Genomic DNA, 19,545 nt, shown 5'->3' on the forward strand with positions numbered 1-19,545 from the left:
TTAACAACGAACTCTCTGGAGTTGGGCAAGCTAGCTCCAGCACATCCGCAGCAATAGTTCTACAGGAGATCTTTTAGCTAAATCAACAGCCCTCAGTTTAGGATCAAGAGAAGTTTCTTTCCTTAGAAATTCAGTAGGTGAACCTTTTCTGAGTTTGAGTGCTCAGAGGGCAAATTCAAATTGTCTGTGAGCACTGGGATCACCAAGAAAGTTGAGGGAGAAAGTGCTTGCTTTGGGACCCTGGACCAAGGGGTGGAGTATGCAAAAAATGTCCTCAGACACTGGGAAGAGGAGGAGGAACAGAGCAGCTCCCTGAGTGCCAGCTCTGCATGCATGCCACATCTTCATCAATGCTGCCTTAGAACATCAGATCTGGGATTGGCAGCCACCTCTGGGCAGAAGATGAGAGAAGGCTCACTTCTTTTTTAACCAATTCTTCCAAATAAAATGCTCCTTTCCTCTATAAACAATTCCACATCCTCTAGGATGAGCAGTATTTTCTTTTCACCTCTTCTACTTCTTTGGGAATGTGATGTTTATGAGTAACTAGAGATAACTGTGAAAATAGCCTATGGCTTGGAGGCAGACTACATTGTTGGCATCTTCATAGGTAATTTTGGCAAGCGTGTGAGTGTCCAAAGTCTATTTTGCATCTGAATGCTTTCCCTTAACCTTTTTAAAGTTGCATTCCCTTTAGCCTCTGTAGACATTCAGTTTTTACCGAAATCTCACTTTGGGCATCTCCCTCCATCTATCTTCTCCCATCAGTGAGAAATTTTCAGGGCAAATACTATAAATTCTTTACAAAATTTTAATGCAAATACCTGCAAAAAACTGGAGAGATACCTGAATATGTTTTGACAAATGTTACCATTTCCAGAGCTTATATAGTTAACACTGAGTCAATACAAAATACATTTTACCTTCAGCATAACTTTTACTACATGATTTAGTACACATAATGGAGTTGAATACAATAGCCCAATGTATAATTCAAGATCGGGAGCTGGGGGTAGAGTGGGGATGAGGTGCAGTAAAGAGGCCTGACAAAGTACTCAAGGAAAATTTGCGAAGTGAGAAAGCATTAACAATTTTAGGAGAGGGTGGACTCACAGAGGCAGCCCTTGAGTTGAACCTTGAAGAAAGAAAGATTCTGAAATTCAGAGATGAGAAGGGAATACATTCCAGGTGCAGAGGAAGGTCTGCATGAATACACAGAGGTAAGAGATGGAAAATTGAGTCTAGGAACCAGCTAATAAAGCCACGTAACTAAAATACTGTTTATATACTTAACACATCCAAACCTGAATGGTCTATTAACACTAAGGGTCCTGAATATCATTATTATTATTAGTTTACAGAAAGAGGTGGGAGAGAAGAGATATCAGGCTGCCAACCAAACTGAAGATCTAGAGAGCCATTGTGCTGACCTCATTCTTGTATGTCTGTAGAACCTGGACAGTCTACTAGTACAGTGACAGGAAATTGAATCTTTTCCATTTGAATTGTCTTGGAAGGATTCTGAAGATCACCTCTCTAGAGAGTGAAGCTCTGATGGGCTGGCCATGTTGTTCGAATGTCAAAGGTATATTTGTCTAAAAGACTATTTCTTGAAGAACTGCCACAAGGCAAATGCTCAGAAGGAGCAAGTTGACACCTCTGACACTTGTATAGAGTTGCCTGGGGCATTGAAAAGCTAAGTGACTTACCCAAGGTCATAGTCAGGTGGAGCTTAACCCCAGATCTTCCTATTTCTGAAGCTAGTTTTCTATCCACAGTACCACATTGCCTCTCTATACTCATCATTATATGAAATTAAGCTCAGTGATAGACTATGTATCCATAGTTGAGGATCAACCTGACTGATTTTGGAAAAGTTTATCACCAAAAGATCGATCCCAAATGATGAATTGTTTGGTTACAGCAATTTAGGCAACTATCTGTTGAGGTCTGGGTAGAGAGACTGAATTTGAATTAGTGAAGGGAAAACATTTTACAGATAAGGATACTGAGGTCTATAGAGGATAAAATGAAATAGTCAAGAAAGGGGAGGAAATGTCAGAGCTCCATCTTTGGACTCCTATGGCCCTCTCCACTGTACCACTCCAGGATGAATCCTCCCTCTTAGATCAGTTAGCACCACATTGAGTTTGGCTGGGGCATCTCCAAAGATCTAGGTAAGCTTGAGGAATTCTGTCTGCTAGATACCCTGTCCTCCATAGCCCATGAAGAACACCATAACTACAATTTACTTGAGGTCTTCAGTGAGAACCCATGGTGTGGGTGGTAGCATGAGAGACACAGAGGAAAGAAGAAAAGTAGGAAGTAGGAAAAATAGTAATAATAATAGTAATGGGTAAGAAAAATAAAACAAACAAAAGACTGGGCATGCAGGACATAGCGGCTTATGTGGTCTCTGGGGAGGGCCAGGTGAGCCAGGGGACCGGATATTTTGAAGGACTGAAGTGAGTAATCAGGAAAGGACTCCCTTCCTTTCAACCCTTTACCTCAGGAACTTAGTCATAGAACATCCTAGTGGGAAATCCCTTCCCCATAGGGTCACTGCCCTGGTATATTTATTATTTTAAACCTTTCCTGCTTTGGCAGGTAAAATAGACTCAGAATTTCAGAGCTGCTAAGGGCAAATATTTTCCCTCTAACAGGAACTCTATGTGAGATTTTTTTTCCTGTGGCTTTTGACATGGGCTCTGTTCTCGTTACTTTATGAAGTTTTATGGAGGCATGCATAGTCAGGTTAAGATGCTTAAAAAACACATACTCACAATAAATATCCCCACAGATTGAATGATCATGGGATGAAAATCCCAAGGTCAAGTTCTTCTCTCAGTGCCATGGATTTTAGGAAAGCAATTTAATTCAATTCAACAGATTTTTATTAGTCAAGTACTAAGAACAGCACCTGGCACACAGTTGGTATGTAATAAATGCTTATTGAATGACATTCACTGACTGTGTAATGCTATATACACATATTGTATTGGTATATTCTGGGGGAAAGAGAGAAAGAGAAGGAGGAGGAAAAGGAGAAGAAAGAAGAAGAGGAAGAGGAGGAAGAACAAGAAGAAGTGGAGGAGGAGGAGAAAGGGGAGAAAAGGGAAGGGAAGGAGGGGAAGGGGAAGGGGGAGGAGGAGGGAGAAAGAACAAAAGAAAGGGAGAAAGAGTCCCTGACCTCAAGGAACTTACAGTCTACTTGGAGATGCAGTATGGAATATATCATGTTTAAAAACAAGTAGCTATAGTGTAATTTGAGGAGGAAGAGAACATTAGCAAGTAGAATGTTTCAATGAGACAATGAGGATTTTGGATTTTGAAAGGTGCACGATGAGGCAGTGTGTTCCTGGCATGGAGGGATGGGTTGGCTGAATGCATGGAGGCAGGAGATGGAATTCTGATTTTGGGGAACAGTTAGTAACCCAGTTTAGCTGGAATATAGAGATGGTGAAGGGAGTTATGTGAAATAAGACTGAACTGGTAAATCAGAACCAGATGAATAAATTTGATGCCAAGCTAAGGGCTTTGCGTTTTATCCTCCAGGCTATTAGGAAGCCACTGAAGGATTTTGAACAGGGAAGTGGCCCAGTCAGATGTGTACCTTAGGAAGGTTAGTTTGGCAGTTGTGTGGAGAATGGATTGGAGAGAGGAGAGACTAGAGGCAGAGGATTCATCAGGAGGTCTCACTAGTTCAGGTACAAGGTAATGAGGGCCAGAGGCAGGGTGGGGGTTGTATGAGCACCAAGAATGGGTGGATGTGAAAGATGATGGTGAGACAGAAGCCAAAGGTTGGTTAACTGTGCCCTGCTTTATATGAGGGAGGCATTCATGAGAAGGTACATCCAAATAGAGATGCTGCAAAGTGAGTCATTATTTGGAATTGCCCTGTGTAAGGGAGAAGCATGGAACTGTGGAAAAAACATTAAATCTGGAGTCAGGAGACCTGAGATTGAAGTCCTAGACCTGCCTTTCTTACAAAATATGTGACTTCAGGCAAACCACTTTACCACTTTTGAGCTTGGTTTCCTTATCTGTAAAACAAGTGGATTGGAGATCCCTTCTAGCCCTGTTTGGATTCTAGCAGTCACTATTTAAAGAAAGAAAAGGAAAAATCATTTCTGTAGATCCTGCTATGTGCCAGGTACTGAGCTAAATGCTTTTTACAAACAATACTTTGTTTGATCCTCAGAACATGTGAAAATTAAAATTAATATCCAAAATACTCCTGGTATTATATTTAATAAGATTTATTAAAATTAACTTGAAGCAAAAAGGAAACTAAAAGGCTAGAGTCAGGAGGGAGCTCACCCAAGTTGCGCATGTGGAAGAAGAGAAAAAGAGGGAGGAGTTACAGAACTATATAAACAATAACATGAAGATGCAGTTAAACAAAAAGGGAAAAGGAATTTGGGGATGAGGAAAGAATTCTGGGAGATGGAGTCCAAGGGTTCAAGATTGTTTCTAATTACACAAATAACTCTGGAGACTGGTGCTACTATTATCTCCATTTTATGGTTGAGAAAACTGAGACAGATAGAGGTAAAATGACTTGCCCAGAGTCACATTGCTGGTAAGTATCTGAGGTTGAATTTGGACTCATGTTTTCCTGACTGTAGGTCTAGAGTTCTCTCAACTACAACACCAATCACCATGAATCTTTTTGTAAAGGGAATAATCTCCCTTGTTCTATTTTGACCATTTCATGAGTTTGGATTTTTGCATATTCATTTCTCTTAATGTGGGACCCACCTGTATTCTTGAATGGAGTGAGGGAGAAGGCACTGGACATCTGGCTATCAAATTATTTCTGGGGGGCAGCTAGGTAGCTCAGTGGTTTGGAGATAAGAGGTCCTGGAATCGAATCTGACCTCAGACCCTTCCTGGCTGTGTGCCCTTGGGCAAGTCATATAACTCCAATTGCCTAGCCCTTACTGTTCTTCTGTCTTGGAATCAATATACAATATTAATTCTAACACAGAAGATGAGGGTTTTGAAAAAATTATTTCTGGGATACTGAGCAAATCACCTCAGTTATAAGGGTTAAGTTTTCTGTTTGGTTAAAATGGAGTCTCCTAATACCCTACCCCTTGCCTTCCTCATGTCCTCATAGGATCAAGATGAGAAGAATATAGACAAGGATGAGTTGGGATCTGAAACTTCTCAACTCCTGTTATCACTCATCCCTCCCCAAATTGCTTTCATACTGAATCTCAGCTCTGGAAGGAGCTGAGGTCAGCTAGTACAACTCACACCAGGGAAAGAATTTTTTCCCCCATATGATAGACCCATTCTCCAATAGTAGATCTCCAGTGATGAGAAACTCATTATCTCTCCCAGGCATTCCATTCCACTTTTGAACAGCTCTAATAGGAGTAGCTAGATGGCATAGTGGATAGAGTGCTGGGCCTGACTCATTTCTCGGAGTTCAAATTTGTTCACAGACACTAGCTCTGTGTGACCTTGGGTAAGTCACTTAATGTTGTTTGCCTTGATTTCCTCATCTACAAAATGAGCTGGAAAAGGAAATGGCAAAGCACTCTAGTATCTTTGCCAAGAAAACCCCAAATGGGGTCACAACGAGTCAGACACAACTGAATAACAATAACAACAACAATAAAATTATTAGGAAATATTTCTTTAAATCAAACTTCAGAGGCCATCTAGTCCAATTCCTTCATTTTACAAATGATGAAACCAAGGCCCAAGAAAGTTAAGGGACTTGTTTAAAACATCAAAAAAGAAGAAGGCACCACAGGCAAGATTTGAAACATGGTCCTCTGATTCTAGAGTCAGTGTTCCTTTATAGGATGCCACACTGCCTCCCTTTCTGAGCCTCAGTTTCCTCATCTGTAAAATGAGGTTAAAAATAGCTGTAGGACCTACCTCACAGAGTTGCTGTGATGACCAAATGAGGCAATGTACGTAAAGAACTGTATAAATGTCAACTATTATTATTACATGATGCAAACAGCCATGTAATGGTAGAGTGAGGTCAAGATTCTTAGTCCATACTACTCCACTGATTTAAAACCATCATCCCCGAGGAAACCCAATAGTCTTGATACACACACATCTTTTGTGTGTGTGTGTGTGTGTGTGTGTGTGTGTGTGTGTGTGTCCACTCTCATACCCAAACTCCCAAACATATTTAGAAAGAACAGAATCATGACTTGGGGGAAAAAAGTTTATACTTTAAAATCAGAGTCTCAATAATAGAGAGGTTTCCAATCTGATTATAATTCTCTCTCCCCTTTCACTCCTGCCTTTATTTCCCCCTTTTACTTTAATTTCATGCTTAAGAGGCTATGGAACTGGGTCCTATAATGTAGGTAGATTTTCTCTCTTGAGACAAGGCTCAGGCTCAGGCTGGCTACCCAGGAATTCTATCCTATGTCCTACCTGCCTGCTCTACCTTGGAACTTCCCTGACTTTTCCATCACATCCCAAGAAACTAATTATTGGGAAAGCCTTATCATCCATCCAGTAATATTTCATCATCCTTGGTTCTCTACCTACGCAATCACCTTCTGCCCCTCTGATTGGTGGAGGGTGGAGCCATGAATTCCAAAATCTCTACTCAAGGAGAGAACTCAGCTCAGATCATCTTTTTTCTCCCCTGGCTGCTTTCTTGGATTTTCCCTCCATGCCCCCAAATTGGGTACCTTCCCCAGCCCTCCCTCACTTTCCCCATGTCCTTGGCTTCTCAGCCTCCCTTTTCCTTTTGTGTGTAGCCTTCTCTTCTTAGCACATATGCTACTTGAGGGCTGGGACCATCTTTTGCCTATTTTTGTATTCTCAGCACTAGAGCCTGGAACAATGTAGGAGCTTAATAAATGTTTAAGGACTGTTTTCTAAGTGAGATATGAAAAAGAGGGAAGGAGATTTTAAAAATTATTGATGAATAATTTATTATTATTGAGTGAAGTATGAAGGAGGGAGAAAGGGATTAAAAAGAAATAAATGTAGATTATAACTCCTAGCATTTAGAGTGGGAAGGGACCTCAGAGATCATCTGGTACATTTCCCTCATTTTACAGATGAAGAAACTGAGACCCAAATGACTTACTTGCTCAAAGTAGCAGATCCAGATCCAGAATTCCAAGCCAAGACTTTGGACTATAAAATTCAGTACTCTTTCCATAGACTGTGCCAGCTGGTAGGGATTTCATAGAAATCTACTCTGAGCTGGGGGGGGTGGGTGTCTAGTGCAACCTGTTTATTTTACCAATGAGAAATGAAAGATCCAATCCAATGATCCTTAGCTATGTAGTGGCAGTGCCTGGGATAGGACCCAGGCCTCTTAATTTCTATTTCAGGCTTTTTCTTATAAACATACTACTTCTCCATGATCCTTAGCGATGACAGCCTAATTGTTTTATTCTGTACTCTATCCACTCAATGGTACAAATCTAAATGGCTTAGCACACAGTGCCCATGTCCCAGTTGTGCCCCATCACCCAGCCCCTGAATTTGTCTCCATTTTTTTTAAATGGGGAGCCACTGGACCTCAGTTGCTGAGTCTTGCAATGTAACTGGCCATATTCAGTGATGTGGTATTTTTTATTGAAAAAAATATCCCTGCAGATGTCTTTATTGGCAAGGAATAGAAGGCCAAATATCTCTTCTGAGTCAGAGTCATGGGGACGGAAACTGCTAACAGATGCAAAGCCATGGCTTTGTCTAGGGCTGAGGGCAGCCAGCCTCAGGACAGACGCCTGAAGTTAATTAAGCCCAAACCACCTGGGAACCTTTGCTGGCTGCCACACCATTGACTCCAAGCAGCCCTCCTGTAAACGTGTTGGTTTTCTCACTCTGACCACAGGAAAGCAGGTTTGTACATGCCAGGCTGAGATTTTTTTTGGTCTCATCTTGGTGTTTTGTTTTTTTTTATGCCAGTTCTTCAGTTCTCATGACTAGATTCCTGAATTGATTTTGTTAAAGACAGCATGCTAGCCTTGGATGAAAGTGTTGGAATTTAAGCAATGCTAGGAAAGCCCCTGTATCATCTCGCTCCTCCCCACTACCTCACCCACCCAATAGTTTGTCTACTATCTTTTTTTCTGGTGTTGGGCTTTCTTCCTTATAGAAATCCCATCCCTTTGGGAATGAAGTTGGAAGGCACCTAAAAGGTCATAGAGAACAATCTCTTAATTTTTTTACATTGGCCTTCACATCTTTCCTTTTCTTACCTCCCTGAAATTGGTTCCCCTGAGAGAATGGTTGGTAGGTTTTTATTTTGATATTAGGAGTAGGAAGGGCAAAATAGAGAATAATTTTGAAACCTAGGAGGTTAGGCTTACGCGTTGGGGTACAGGACAGTAGTCATAGGCCAGACTGAAAACACCAGACACCTGGAAATAGAGGAAAGGGGGACAAGAAAGGTGGAGAGGGGGCACAGAAGAGGAACTTGATCTCTGAGGAGGATAAATGTCCATAATTTTGTTGAAGGCTAGCCCCAGTTGGGGGAACAAAAAGACAAACTCATAGACTCCACTTGGCAGAAAATGAGTACTAAGGACCTAGACAACATTCTTCTGCAGAAAGTTCCAGTTGAGCCTCCAAGATTCAAAATTATATTTTAAAAATGGACATAATTTCCCCAATACATTCTAGTTATTTCTCCCTTACTCCCTGACCATTATTTTCACTATACTCCTAGATATCCATATGATTAGTGCCAGGCACTATAGAAGGCTCTTTAGATATAAAGACAAAAATAGATGTCATAGATTATAAGATCTATAAGGCCTAGAGCTGGAAGAGACCTTGAGTCCAATACCCTCATTTTGTAGATAAGAAAACTGAACACCAGAAAAGTAAAGCAATTTACCCAAGATCACACAGGGGGTCGGTGGCAGAGCCAGGATTTAAACTCATCTCCCCTGACTCCAAATAGAGTGCTCTTTCTTCTGTACCATTCCCTATGCCATAGATATCATTTTGTCCATTGGCAGTGGGCATTATTCACCTATATGCTTTGTGAATGAATCCCTTCATAATCCACACGTCTACACCTTTCTTTCATATGTATTAGGCATCATTTCTTTAAATACTATTGGCCATGAGAGGCATTGTGGATGAAGAGCTGAATTCAGAGTCAGGAAGACTTGGGTTCAAACCCCATCTCTGACATATACTAACTATGGACAAATCACTTAACCTGCCAGTTTCCCAGAAAACTAAGACTATTAGAGCAGGTGGTGCCAGTTTTTATGCTAATCAATGTTGCAGGCCCCCCTGCCCACCCTCTAAAAATATCTCAAACCTCAACCAACCCAATTATGGGCATCATTTTCCTTAAAAGCCCTGGACATCATTCATCAAAACCCCAAGTATACTCTAGTTAGCCTTCCTCTATATTCTCCATATATCATATTTAAATACAATTCCTTCATATATCCCTAGATTCATTTTTAAAATATAATTAAACTACCATTCTTCCATATGTCCCATGTATTATCCTTCTATTCCATGATTTCTCCATAGATTTAGAGATTTAATTCTCACACTATTTTCTTTTTCTTTTCTTTTTTTTAAAACACTTACCTTCCGTCTTGGAGTCAATACTGTGTATTGACTGTGTATTGACAATACTGTGTATTGACTCCAAGGCAGAAGAGTGGTAAGGGCTAGGCAATGGGGGTCAAGTGACTCACCCAGGGTCACACAGCTGGGAAGTGTCTGAGGTCAGATTTGAACCTAGGACCTCCCATATCTAGGCCTGGTTCTCAATCCACTGAGCTACCCAGCTGCCCCCTCACACTATTTTTCCATACACTCTTAAATATGTTTCCTCCATATGCCATGGGTACCATATTCCCAAATATACTCTGTTTCTGTTCCTCTCCTTCTTGTGCCCACTCTCCTAAGTGCTGTTTGCTTGGGTATCCTTGGTTAAGGGAACAGCTTTATACCCATCTACTTCCTTCCCATGTGCCAGGCCTCTTACCTCATTGTTAGTACCAACATCTAGTAGAACTGGGAGGCAGTTCTGGGGGTTCACTCCACCACAAGCAGTGTACAATGCAAGTTTTCCCACTGGGATGCCCATGCCATAGCAGCCCAAGTCTCCAAGGCCCAGGATGCGTTCTCCATCTGTCACCACCACAGCCTGAAAAACAAAACCTTGACATATTGAGTTGGGAAAAGATCCCATCTTGAATGATACACTTATTTTATAAGTTCTGGCAAATTAGATATTAAAACCAGACACTCTGACTTTGTTGGTATGTGATAAGACTAAAGAATTTCATTAAATTCCCTTCTTTAAAAAAAAGCAATTCCATGATTCTTGGCTGGTCATTGGGAAATTCCACAGAGAAGAGATGACGGAAATACACCTGGACTGCATTCCAAACGAGTGGTCTCCAGCAGCTGCTGTGGGAATTGAAGTCAACTCCGCCGTGCCTGGTCATTTTCACTTTGGCTCTTTGGGGAAACCAACGAGGCAGAGAGATTCACATAATCATGGGTATTGGTTCACTCTTCCCTCTCACACCTGATTGGTTACCCAGGCCTATGGATTCCATATCTGCAAATTCTCTCACAGTTCCTGCCTCCTTTAATCCTGCTCCTATTACCAGACTTCAGGGCCTCTTGACTATCTGCCTGGCCAGTTGCTTCCTCAGAGGTCTTCTACTCCCCACTCTCTCTCCTTACAACCCATCCTTCATATCACTTTCTGAATAATCTGCCTTAAGTAAAGCTAGACCACTTCTTTGCTCAAAAACAAACAAACCAGCCCACCTTTCAGAGGCTTTCTATCCCCCCTGAGTCTACTTTTTTTTTCCATTTCCCTGGCCTTTAAAGGCCTTCAGAATTTGATGCCACCATTTGTTTATAACCTTGCCTCATATTACTTCTCTCTACTCACTTTCTACTCTATGTACTCTAAACATACTTTGAACCCTCTGGCCTTTGTGATTTTGTTCATGCTGTGTCCTGTGCCTGGAATGTTGTCTGTCTCTTTCCTTGTGGACTTCCTATCTATCCTTTAAAGTCCCAAATGCTATCACCTCCATAAAGCCTTCCTTAATCCCTCTGCTAGCAGTTGCTTTCCTCTTGAACCCTAGATAATACTTTGCCTACAATTCCTTAGAGCAGTGATGGGCAAACTACAGCCTGTAGGCCAGATGTGGCCCCCCTGAAATGTTCTATCCAGCCTTGAGACATTATTCCTAATCTGACGAATACAATGAGTAGGATACAGTACAATGAAACTTCAAAAGACTTGCCTTAGAAACAGACTGCCAGATGAGCATTTCCTTTCCTTTGGCCCCTTCTTTAAAAAGTTTGCCCATCACTGCCTTAGAATATAAAATATATAATATTGCACTTTTTACCAATCTATGCTTGGGTTCTAATTCAAACTTACAGAACAGCCAGTAGAGAATTCTTCAAATGCATTTACATAAAGTAAGTTATCTTCATTGTCTTTGTTGTCTTGGTGACAGCCCAGGAGAGCAGTTATGGATGATGGCAAGGTCTAAAGTGTGACCCTCCCCCACTGTGGGTGGTTGAGATGGAAGTACAGACGGTCGATAGACTAAGAAGCCATGGTGTTGTAGAGATCATCAACATGAATATAGAAATCACAGAGAATGAAGGAAGGGTTATCAGTCAGAAAAAAAATTTACAAAGTTCCTACTATGTGTCATTAGTTTAATTCAGGCTCTGTGCCTTAAGCACTTAAGCAAATGATAATTCCTGTCCTCACAGAGTTTACAATCTAATGAAAGAGGCAATTCATTAACTGAAGGTGAAAAAAAGGGGAGGGTGTCCTGTATGGGGGACATGACCAGGTAAGTGCATACTGTGAGAATGAAGAGCTAGCTGCCTTTGGTGCCCTCCTTAAATGGAGGATCAAGGAGTTTTCCATGTCCACTCTATCATCTCCAATCAAAGGGAGGGAGGTACCCCAGGAAAAAGGATGTCCTGAGCAGCTGTGAAATTCAGGGTTGATGTGGTCTCAAAAGATTATGAGATTCCAGGAGAGCACTGATGAAGTCCAGAAGGGTACAGCTAGGTGGGAGATGATGGTTTAACATGGAGAACTGGGTAATATCAGCACTGAATTAATGATAATGACTCTAAACTTGTGATGAATGGGGATTTAGTTAAAGGATTGACTTGGATGCTTGGTTTCATCTATTAACAGCCCCAAAGCTTGGCCCCAAATGTAAAGGTCTAGCAAACCTTCCATGTAGTCAGAAGAATAAATTAGCTAAGTCTTTATGTGCACAGATATCAATAGCAATCAGCTTCTTGCTGGCAAGCCCCCACATTAAACTGATAGATTTTGGTGTGCTTGTGATGTTAATAAAGCTTTGAGCTAATTCCTTTGGAGTTGACTCCAGAATAGCTAACATTATACATTCTAGTTATAAGGTATGCCATAATCACAGAATCTCAGAACTGTAGAGTTGGAATAGACCTTGTTGACCATCTAGTCCAATCCACTCACTTAAGGAATCTCTACCATAATCCACTTGACAAATTATTATCCATCTTCTTGAGAAGTTCCAGAGGTCAGCAGGGGAGAACTTACCACCTCGTAAACCCAGTACCCTGTGGGCTAATGCTGATTGTTAGGAAACTTTTCCTGACATGAAGCCTAATTTGCTTCCCTGAACCTTCTATCCACTTCTCCTAGCTCTGTCCCCTGGAATTATCTTTGAAGACAGCTCTCATGTCCTCCAGGAGCCTTCTCTTGTCCAAGTTAAATATCCTCAGCTCCTTCACTTGAGCCTCCCTACAACACTGCTGGCACCCTTCACAATCTTGGCTGCCCTTATCTGGACATTCTCCAGTTTCTCAATGCCTTTCTTAGACTGTGGCATTCAGAAATGATCCTACTAGGATGAGTACGGTGGAACTAGGACCTCTTTCTTCCTGAACACTGCGCCTCTCAATGCAACTCAAGATCACATTGGATGTTTTGGGCTGACATATTACACTTGAGTTTGTAGTCTACTAAAATCCCCATATACTTTTCATACAAACAGCTTGTCTCATCAAGCTTTTCCTCTTGTGCTTATGAAGCTGATTTTTTGCACCCAAATGTGAGACTTTTCATTTTATCCCTATTGAATTTTATTTTACTACATTTAACAGTGATTTAGTGGACAGAGAACTAGCCTGGTCATCACACTGCTAGTGTGACTCCAGAGAAGTCACTTAACCCTTTAGTGCCCTAAGTATGGTAAGTCATAAGACTATGGATTACCGAAGATTTGCTTATTTCCATTGGTAGAAGGAGTTTCCTTTCTGGGAGTTCCTTAAATCAATGAATTCACATATATAAATAATAACTGCACTGAGTCAGAGTATGTGGGTTCTGGTGAGCTAGATGGCACAATGGACAGAACAGATACTGGAGTCAAGAAAACTCATTTTCTTGAGTTTAGATCTGGCCTCTGGCTCTTACTAGTTGTATGACCATAGGCAAATCATTTAACCCTATTTGCCTTAGTTTCCTCATCTGTAAAATGAACTAGAGAAGAAATGATGAACCACTCTAGTATATTTGCCAAGAAAATATCAAATGGTGTCACAAAATGTTAGACAGGACTGAAAATTACTGAACATGTGGATGCTAGTCTCAGCTCTGCCATTAACTAGTTGTACAACCACATGCAAGTTTTTTCAGTTCTCTGTGCCTTGGTTTCTCTTCTGTAAAATATGGGAAGTAGACTAGATCACTGATATGAATTCAAATAGAAATAGATCCCTGCTGACCACATATTGACTTAGAAAACCACAAATTAACATTATCTATGTTTCCTATTTTTATTTATTTTGTCAAATATTTCCAAAGTAAATTTTTCAGTAACTCTGGTTCTGGTTGAACTTGAGTGTTTGTAGGTTGCATATGCAAGCCACATGATTGACACATCTGGACTAGATGATCTTTTAAGACCCTTTGCTATTCTGTCATCTTCAGTGAAGAAGTTTCCTTCTTCCTGCTTAAGTGTTTGGGACCCGAAAGAAGAAAATGCCTGTGATGGGTCAGTGAGCCTCTGAGGAAGGAGTTTGGTATATCTGGACTGCTGCCCAACATTTCATCTGAGGGTGTCAACACTAGGATAGGGAGTGATTTAGGAGCTTGGGAAAGCTTTGAGTGAGCAGGCCTATTCTCAGCTGAACCATCCTTCTCACTCCTGAAGTAGGGGGACTGGAAGATGGCCACTGTGGGAATTAAAAAGACTAGGAGTTCTCACTTTTTGTCTTGATTTACGACCATCAACTTGAAACAGCCTGGCCCACCCCCTGTTCCTCAGGTCAGAGTTATCCATCAGAATAAGTGGCTAATGGGCTAGTTCTTTACTTTTCAACAATTCCCCCCTCCTACTTTCTCTGAACCCTAGTTGTGGATACACACCCTAACCTAAAGCCGGGGATTCATCAGAAAAAAAGAGTTCTCTGCCTTTGTCCTTGTGTGCGAGGGGTTAGGGGAAAAGGGAGGGATATATTTCTGACTCATCTCTCTCTTTCCAATAGGTAGCAGCAGGGCTCTGTAGGAACTTTGCTTTGAAATCTCCTGTATACTTTATTGAGCAGAGGTTTCTTACTTACAAATGAGACTGGTATCCATTCCTTTACTATGGCCAGAAGGCAACTGGTGAAACCAAATGCTATCTTGGGCTGAGGGATAGAAGTATAGACTCCATGCAATGGAGAGAGGTGTGATTTTCCTTATTTATTCTGTCCTGGCCAGAACACAACCTGCAAGATCTGCGTTCCATTCTTGGTATTACATTTTATGAAGTGTCAAGTTCAATCATAACAGGCTGACATGGTAAGAGACTTGGAGACTATACCATAAGAAGAGGGTTTACAAGAACTTTTTAAATTGGAAAAGGGGAGATATAGAAGAACATGATCACTTTTTTCAAGTATTTGAAGAGATATCACAAGGAAGAAGGGTTTGATTTGTTTGCCCATCTCCTTGTCTAGAGAAAGGACTAGAGGAAAGATGGCAGTGGTAGAGGGGCAGGCTTCAGTCCTTTATCTCTACATAAGCAATAATTTCCTAAAAATAGAGATCCAAAAATGAGATGAACTTTTTTGATAGGTAGTGAGTTCCCTATCCCTGAAGGTCTTCAAGTGGAGACTAGATTGTTGTAGAGGGGATTTCTGTTCTAATAAAAGTAGATAGTCTCTGAGGATCTTTGCAGCTCTGAGAATCTATGAAAATTAAGCTAATGAGAGTTATCACACTATTACTTGGAACATCCTAGTCTAAAGAAACTGCAATTTCTTCCTTTTGCCCCACCCTTCCTACCATCCTCTCTCTCACAGCTAACAAAGTGACAGATATCCCTAAAACACAGATCTAACCACCATGTCTGATTAACTAGGAGAAAGTACAAATTCCTTCATTTGGCATTAAAAGCCCTTCACAATCTAACACCAGCTTACTTGAAAATGACATACCATCTCCCACCTCCATGCCTTTACCCAGACTGTCTGTCATGTCCAGAATGTCCTCCCTCTTCACCTCTATCTATTTGGATTATGAAACTTCCTTAAAAACCCAGTTTATGTGACCTCTCTTCTATAAAGCCTTTCCTAATTTCCCCCTCACCATTAGTACTTTTTCTAAGATTCCTTTATATTGCTTTGTATATATGGTGTCCTTTCTTTTCTGTCTACATGTTATATCTCCTCCCTGCTCCAAATCCTGTGGCCCAGTGTAAGTTAGGTCTTTATGACCATCTGGTTCCTCTATGACTTTCCAGTTTTTGTCTTTGTGGTCATGGTATGGTTCCCAGTGAGGTGAGATGAGGCTAGCTGGCAAAGATCTTGATTATCTTGATTCAGTTCAATAAACATTTATTAAGCACATTCTACTAGATGTTATATTAATATTTCCCATTTTACAGATGAGGAAACAGAGACTAAGAGCTAATGTTACTTGCTCCTTGTCCTACATCTAGCAAATATCAGAGCCTCAACAAGAACTCAGGCTTCCAGAAGTTGACCAAGTTGGTGCTATTTCCATTTTAGATCATACTGTTACCTCTAGCCAGATAACCTAAGAATTATTCCTAGGGGAACCTGGTAGACTGTCAGTAATTTAGTATATCATAGCCTCGTGATGGAGAAGAAAAACAATAAGCCCTTAAGGTGGTGAGCTGCAGGTGAATCAAGGGTGCTCTTTTCCTATATGGGCAGCCCAAAAGGAGAATAACAAAGATATAGCAGAAGCTTTCATTCTATACACAGGAGCTTGAATACTGAGATGTAAACTCCTGAGAGTTCCTGTGGGAATGAGAGAACACACTTAAGATATAAAAAATGAATCACAAGCCTCTGCCTTTGCACATATTCCATGGGAGTACCAGAAACAGAACCAGGAAAATTTTGTTTCTCATAGCCTCCAGCTTCTTTGCTGGACAGCTCCGCCTAGCCCTTTTACCAGTAATTAAACTCAACTTGAGAAACTCATCCCTTTTCCTGCTAAAACTTTTTTCTTCTCTCCTTTTCTTTTCTTTTCATCTCTATTGAGATCACTCTTGTTCAGAACCTTATTACCTCATGTCTGGACTACAGAATCCCAATTGGTCTCCCTATCTCCAGCCTCTCTGCTGAATAATCCCTTTTTTCATACAGCTATCAGATGAATCCTCCTAATGTTCTAGCCTTGTCAACTTCCTGCTCACAAAACTTCAAAAGCTCCCCAACATTTTTTAAATAGTTAAGACTTTGACTTTTCATTCAAGGTCCTACACAGTTTGACTCTAAACCTTGCTTTCCATCTTCAGCCGATCCTTCATTTTAATTTACACTACAGCCAAAGAGGAATACTCACTAGCTACTGAATGTGTCCTCTTTCTGCTTTTAAGCCTCTTTAATCCCTTTTTTTCTTTAATGTAATAAATCAGTGACCTTTTGATGTAATCAGTCAGGAACTTGAAGATTCTTTACCATTGATGTGCAAGTACAGATACTCTTAGAGACAGAAAATTGATCCCACAGGCACTGCCCCCCTGGGTGGTGCCATACAAATTAAGGAACTATGATTGGTTCCTGAGATGTGATGTGAGAGAGCCAGTGGATGGAGAAAACAGCTTATAAAGGTCTGAAGACACATTCTTGTGTTGGTGACACTTTTGCTGGAGACACTACTACACTGGAAACTCTTGCTGAAAAGACCCTTGCAGACTTCTGACTGGAGATTGGAACTGAAGGAGCCTTTGTTGGTGATGAGCTTCATTCCATTAGAATGGTAATTAGGATATTTAGCTAAACTGCTCTCTACTTCTTTCCTTCATTTCCCTCTCTTTACTATTACTACTTTGATGTAATAAAACTACTAAAGCTAATAACAGCCTCACAATTTAATTTTAATTATTATAATTTGGTGACCTCTTAACTATTATAGTGCTGACCCTTATTTCTGAAGTGCCTCCTCCATTCCCTTCTATGGAATTTCTAATCATTATTCAAGGCTCAGATCGTTTGACACCTCCATCTTGAAACCTTCTCTGATTCTCCTTCAGTCAAAAGTTATCTCTCATTCTATGAACTCTACCTTCTACTACTTCATATCCTATTTCCAGTGATACTATTTGTGTTCATAGGATCAGAGAATTTAGGATTAGAAGAGAACTTAGAGACCATCTAGTGCTGTGCTAGTGAGTCTATGGCATGCATGCTGGAGAGGCTGCTTCCTTCCCCTTCTCCATCATGCCTAAGGACATTTTTCACATCGCTTGCCCATCTACCCAGCAGCCCAATGGGAGTGCTTCCTCCCTCCCCTGTCTGAGGTAAAGGGGCAACTCACATGCATTGTGTGTTTATATTTTTATTGCTTCCCCAGTTACTCTTTAAGCTCCTTGAAGACAAGGATTGCCTTCCTGTTTTTTCTGTCCCTCTAGTGCTTAGCCCAAAACCTAGCAGAGCAAGAATTGGGTGGGTATGTGCTGACTGACTGGTTGTTGGACAGTCTCAGGATATAGAACAAACAATTTGCAAGGACTTGTCAGCCCATTAACCCTAGTTTGACCCAGGCTAACTTGTCATTTGATTGGGCTGGTTTCCTTTGGAGTTTTCAAGATCTCTTTCTGGATCACTAGAGACACACCCCTAAAGATTATTTTTCTTGGATAGAAACCAGGAACTGGAGAACTGAGCCAGGGATTGTGCAGAACTGAATTCTTAGTTCCTATATGAAGGCAACAGATGGTAAAGAGAAATCATATGCAGGGAAGGCTCTGTACATAGACTGTTAATCATCTATTTGGGATGCCTAATGGTTAGAGCTCAAAAGCCCCATTGTCAGCTCCATAAGCTAAACTAAGACTCTCAGGACAAGAAAATGATGGGTGGATCTCAAAGGAAATTAATGAGGAACAGGTTATGAAATATTATTTGGCAAACTGCTAGGAGCTCTAGACAAAGAGAATTGTGTCTCTATCCATATCTAAAAAGGGAACCTAATAATAATGATGATAGTGAATACAGGTTTACAGAAATAATGATAATAGCTGACATTTTATATAATGCTTTAAAATTTGTGAAGCACTTTATAAACTTAGTTTCATTCAAATCTCAATAATCCTATGAATTTGATATTTCAGTTGTTAGCCCTGTTTTTTAGAAAAGGAGACCAAGGCTTAAGTGATTTGTATCTAGTGAAGTCCAGCATTCTATTCACTATACCAATGGCTCTCAAAGTGGTCTGAGGACCCCTGAGTATCCCTCAGATACTTTCAGCAGGTTGGCAAGGACAAAACTATTTTCCTACTAATACCAAGACATTATTAATCCATTAAAAGATGCTTTCCTTTTCCAACTACATATCTGGGTGAGACTGAATTTTATTCACATACTTCAATTAAAACAACACATCATAAAAGATTGAATGCAGAAACAAATATGGGATTCATCTGCCTATTAAGTCAGGCAGTAGAGAGGTTTACAAAAATATGCAAAACGATGCCATTCTTTTCATTAATTTTCTTTTGTTTTGGAAAAGTTATTTTCATAAAACAGGATATCTAGGTTAACATATAGTGGGATCGCTATTCTTTTAAAAGAATTAATGAATATTTTCAAATCTTATTAGTTTTAATTTCTAATATGTCTAATATCAATAGATATAACCCACACAAACAAAAGTTTTTTGGGGTTCTCAATAATTTTTAAGGTGGTAAAGGAGTCCTTAATAATTGAATGTAAAGGAGTTCTGAGACCACAACGTTTGAGAAATGCCACACTATACCAAATGCTGCTTCACAATCACCTTGTTTATAAAGTGATTGTAAAGTCATATATAGGTCAGTGAAAGAATTCTGTTTTTAGTGTCAGAGATGCTGGATGGAAATTCTAGTTCTGTTACTCAGTATCCCTGTGACCTTTGCGAAGTCATTTAACCCTTATGGCCAGCCAATCAATAAACATTTGTTCGTGCTATGTACTGGCAAAATAAAAACAAACCAAAGAAGGATGATCTCTGCCCTCTCATTCTTTCCCCCTCCCCTTGGCCAAATAATGACTTTAAAAAAAACCAAACCTAATTTATGAGCA

At 40.5% G+C, this 19,545-nt stretch overlaps 1 protein-coding gene across 1 annotated transcript in view; it reads right to left on the reverse strand.

Annotated features, from left to right (window-relative positions):
- ME3 (malic enzyme 3) overlaps window positions 1-19,545 on the reverse strand; it is a 140,990-nt gene that overhangs the window by 90,665 nt on the left and 30,780 nt on the right. The window contains exon 4 of the mRNA XM_044668934.1: window positions 9,962-10,123. Within this exon, the coding sequence (XP_044524869.1) occupies window positions 9,962-10,123 (162 nt within the window). The remainder of the gene's footprint in view (window positions 1-9,961; window positions 10,124-19,545) is intronic.

Source organism: Gracilinanus agilis, chromosome 3 (assembly GCF_016433145.1).
Source record: "Gracilinanus agilis isolate LMUSP501 chromosome 3, AgileGrace, whole genome shotgun sequence".
In the NCBI taxonomy this organism is placed as follows: Eukaryota; Metazoa; Chordata; class Mammalia; order Didelphimorphia; family Didelphidae; genus Gracilinanus; species Gracilinanus agilis.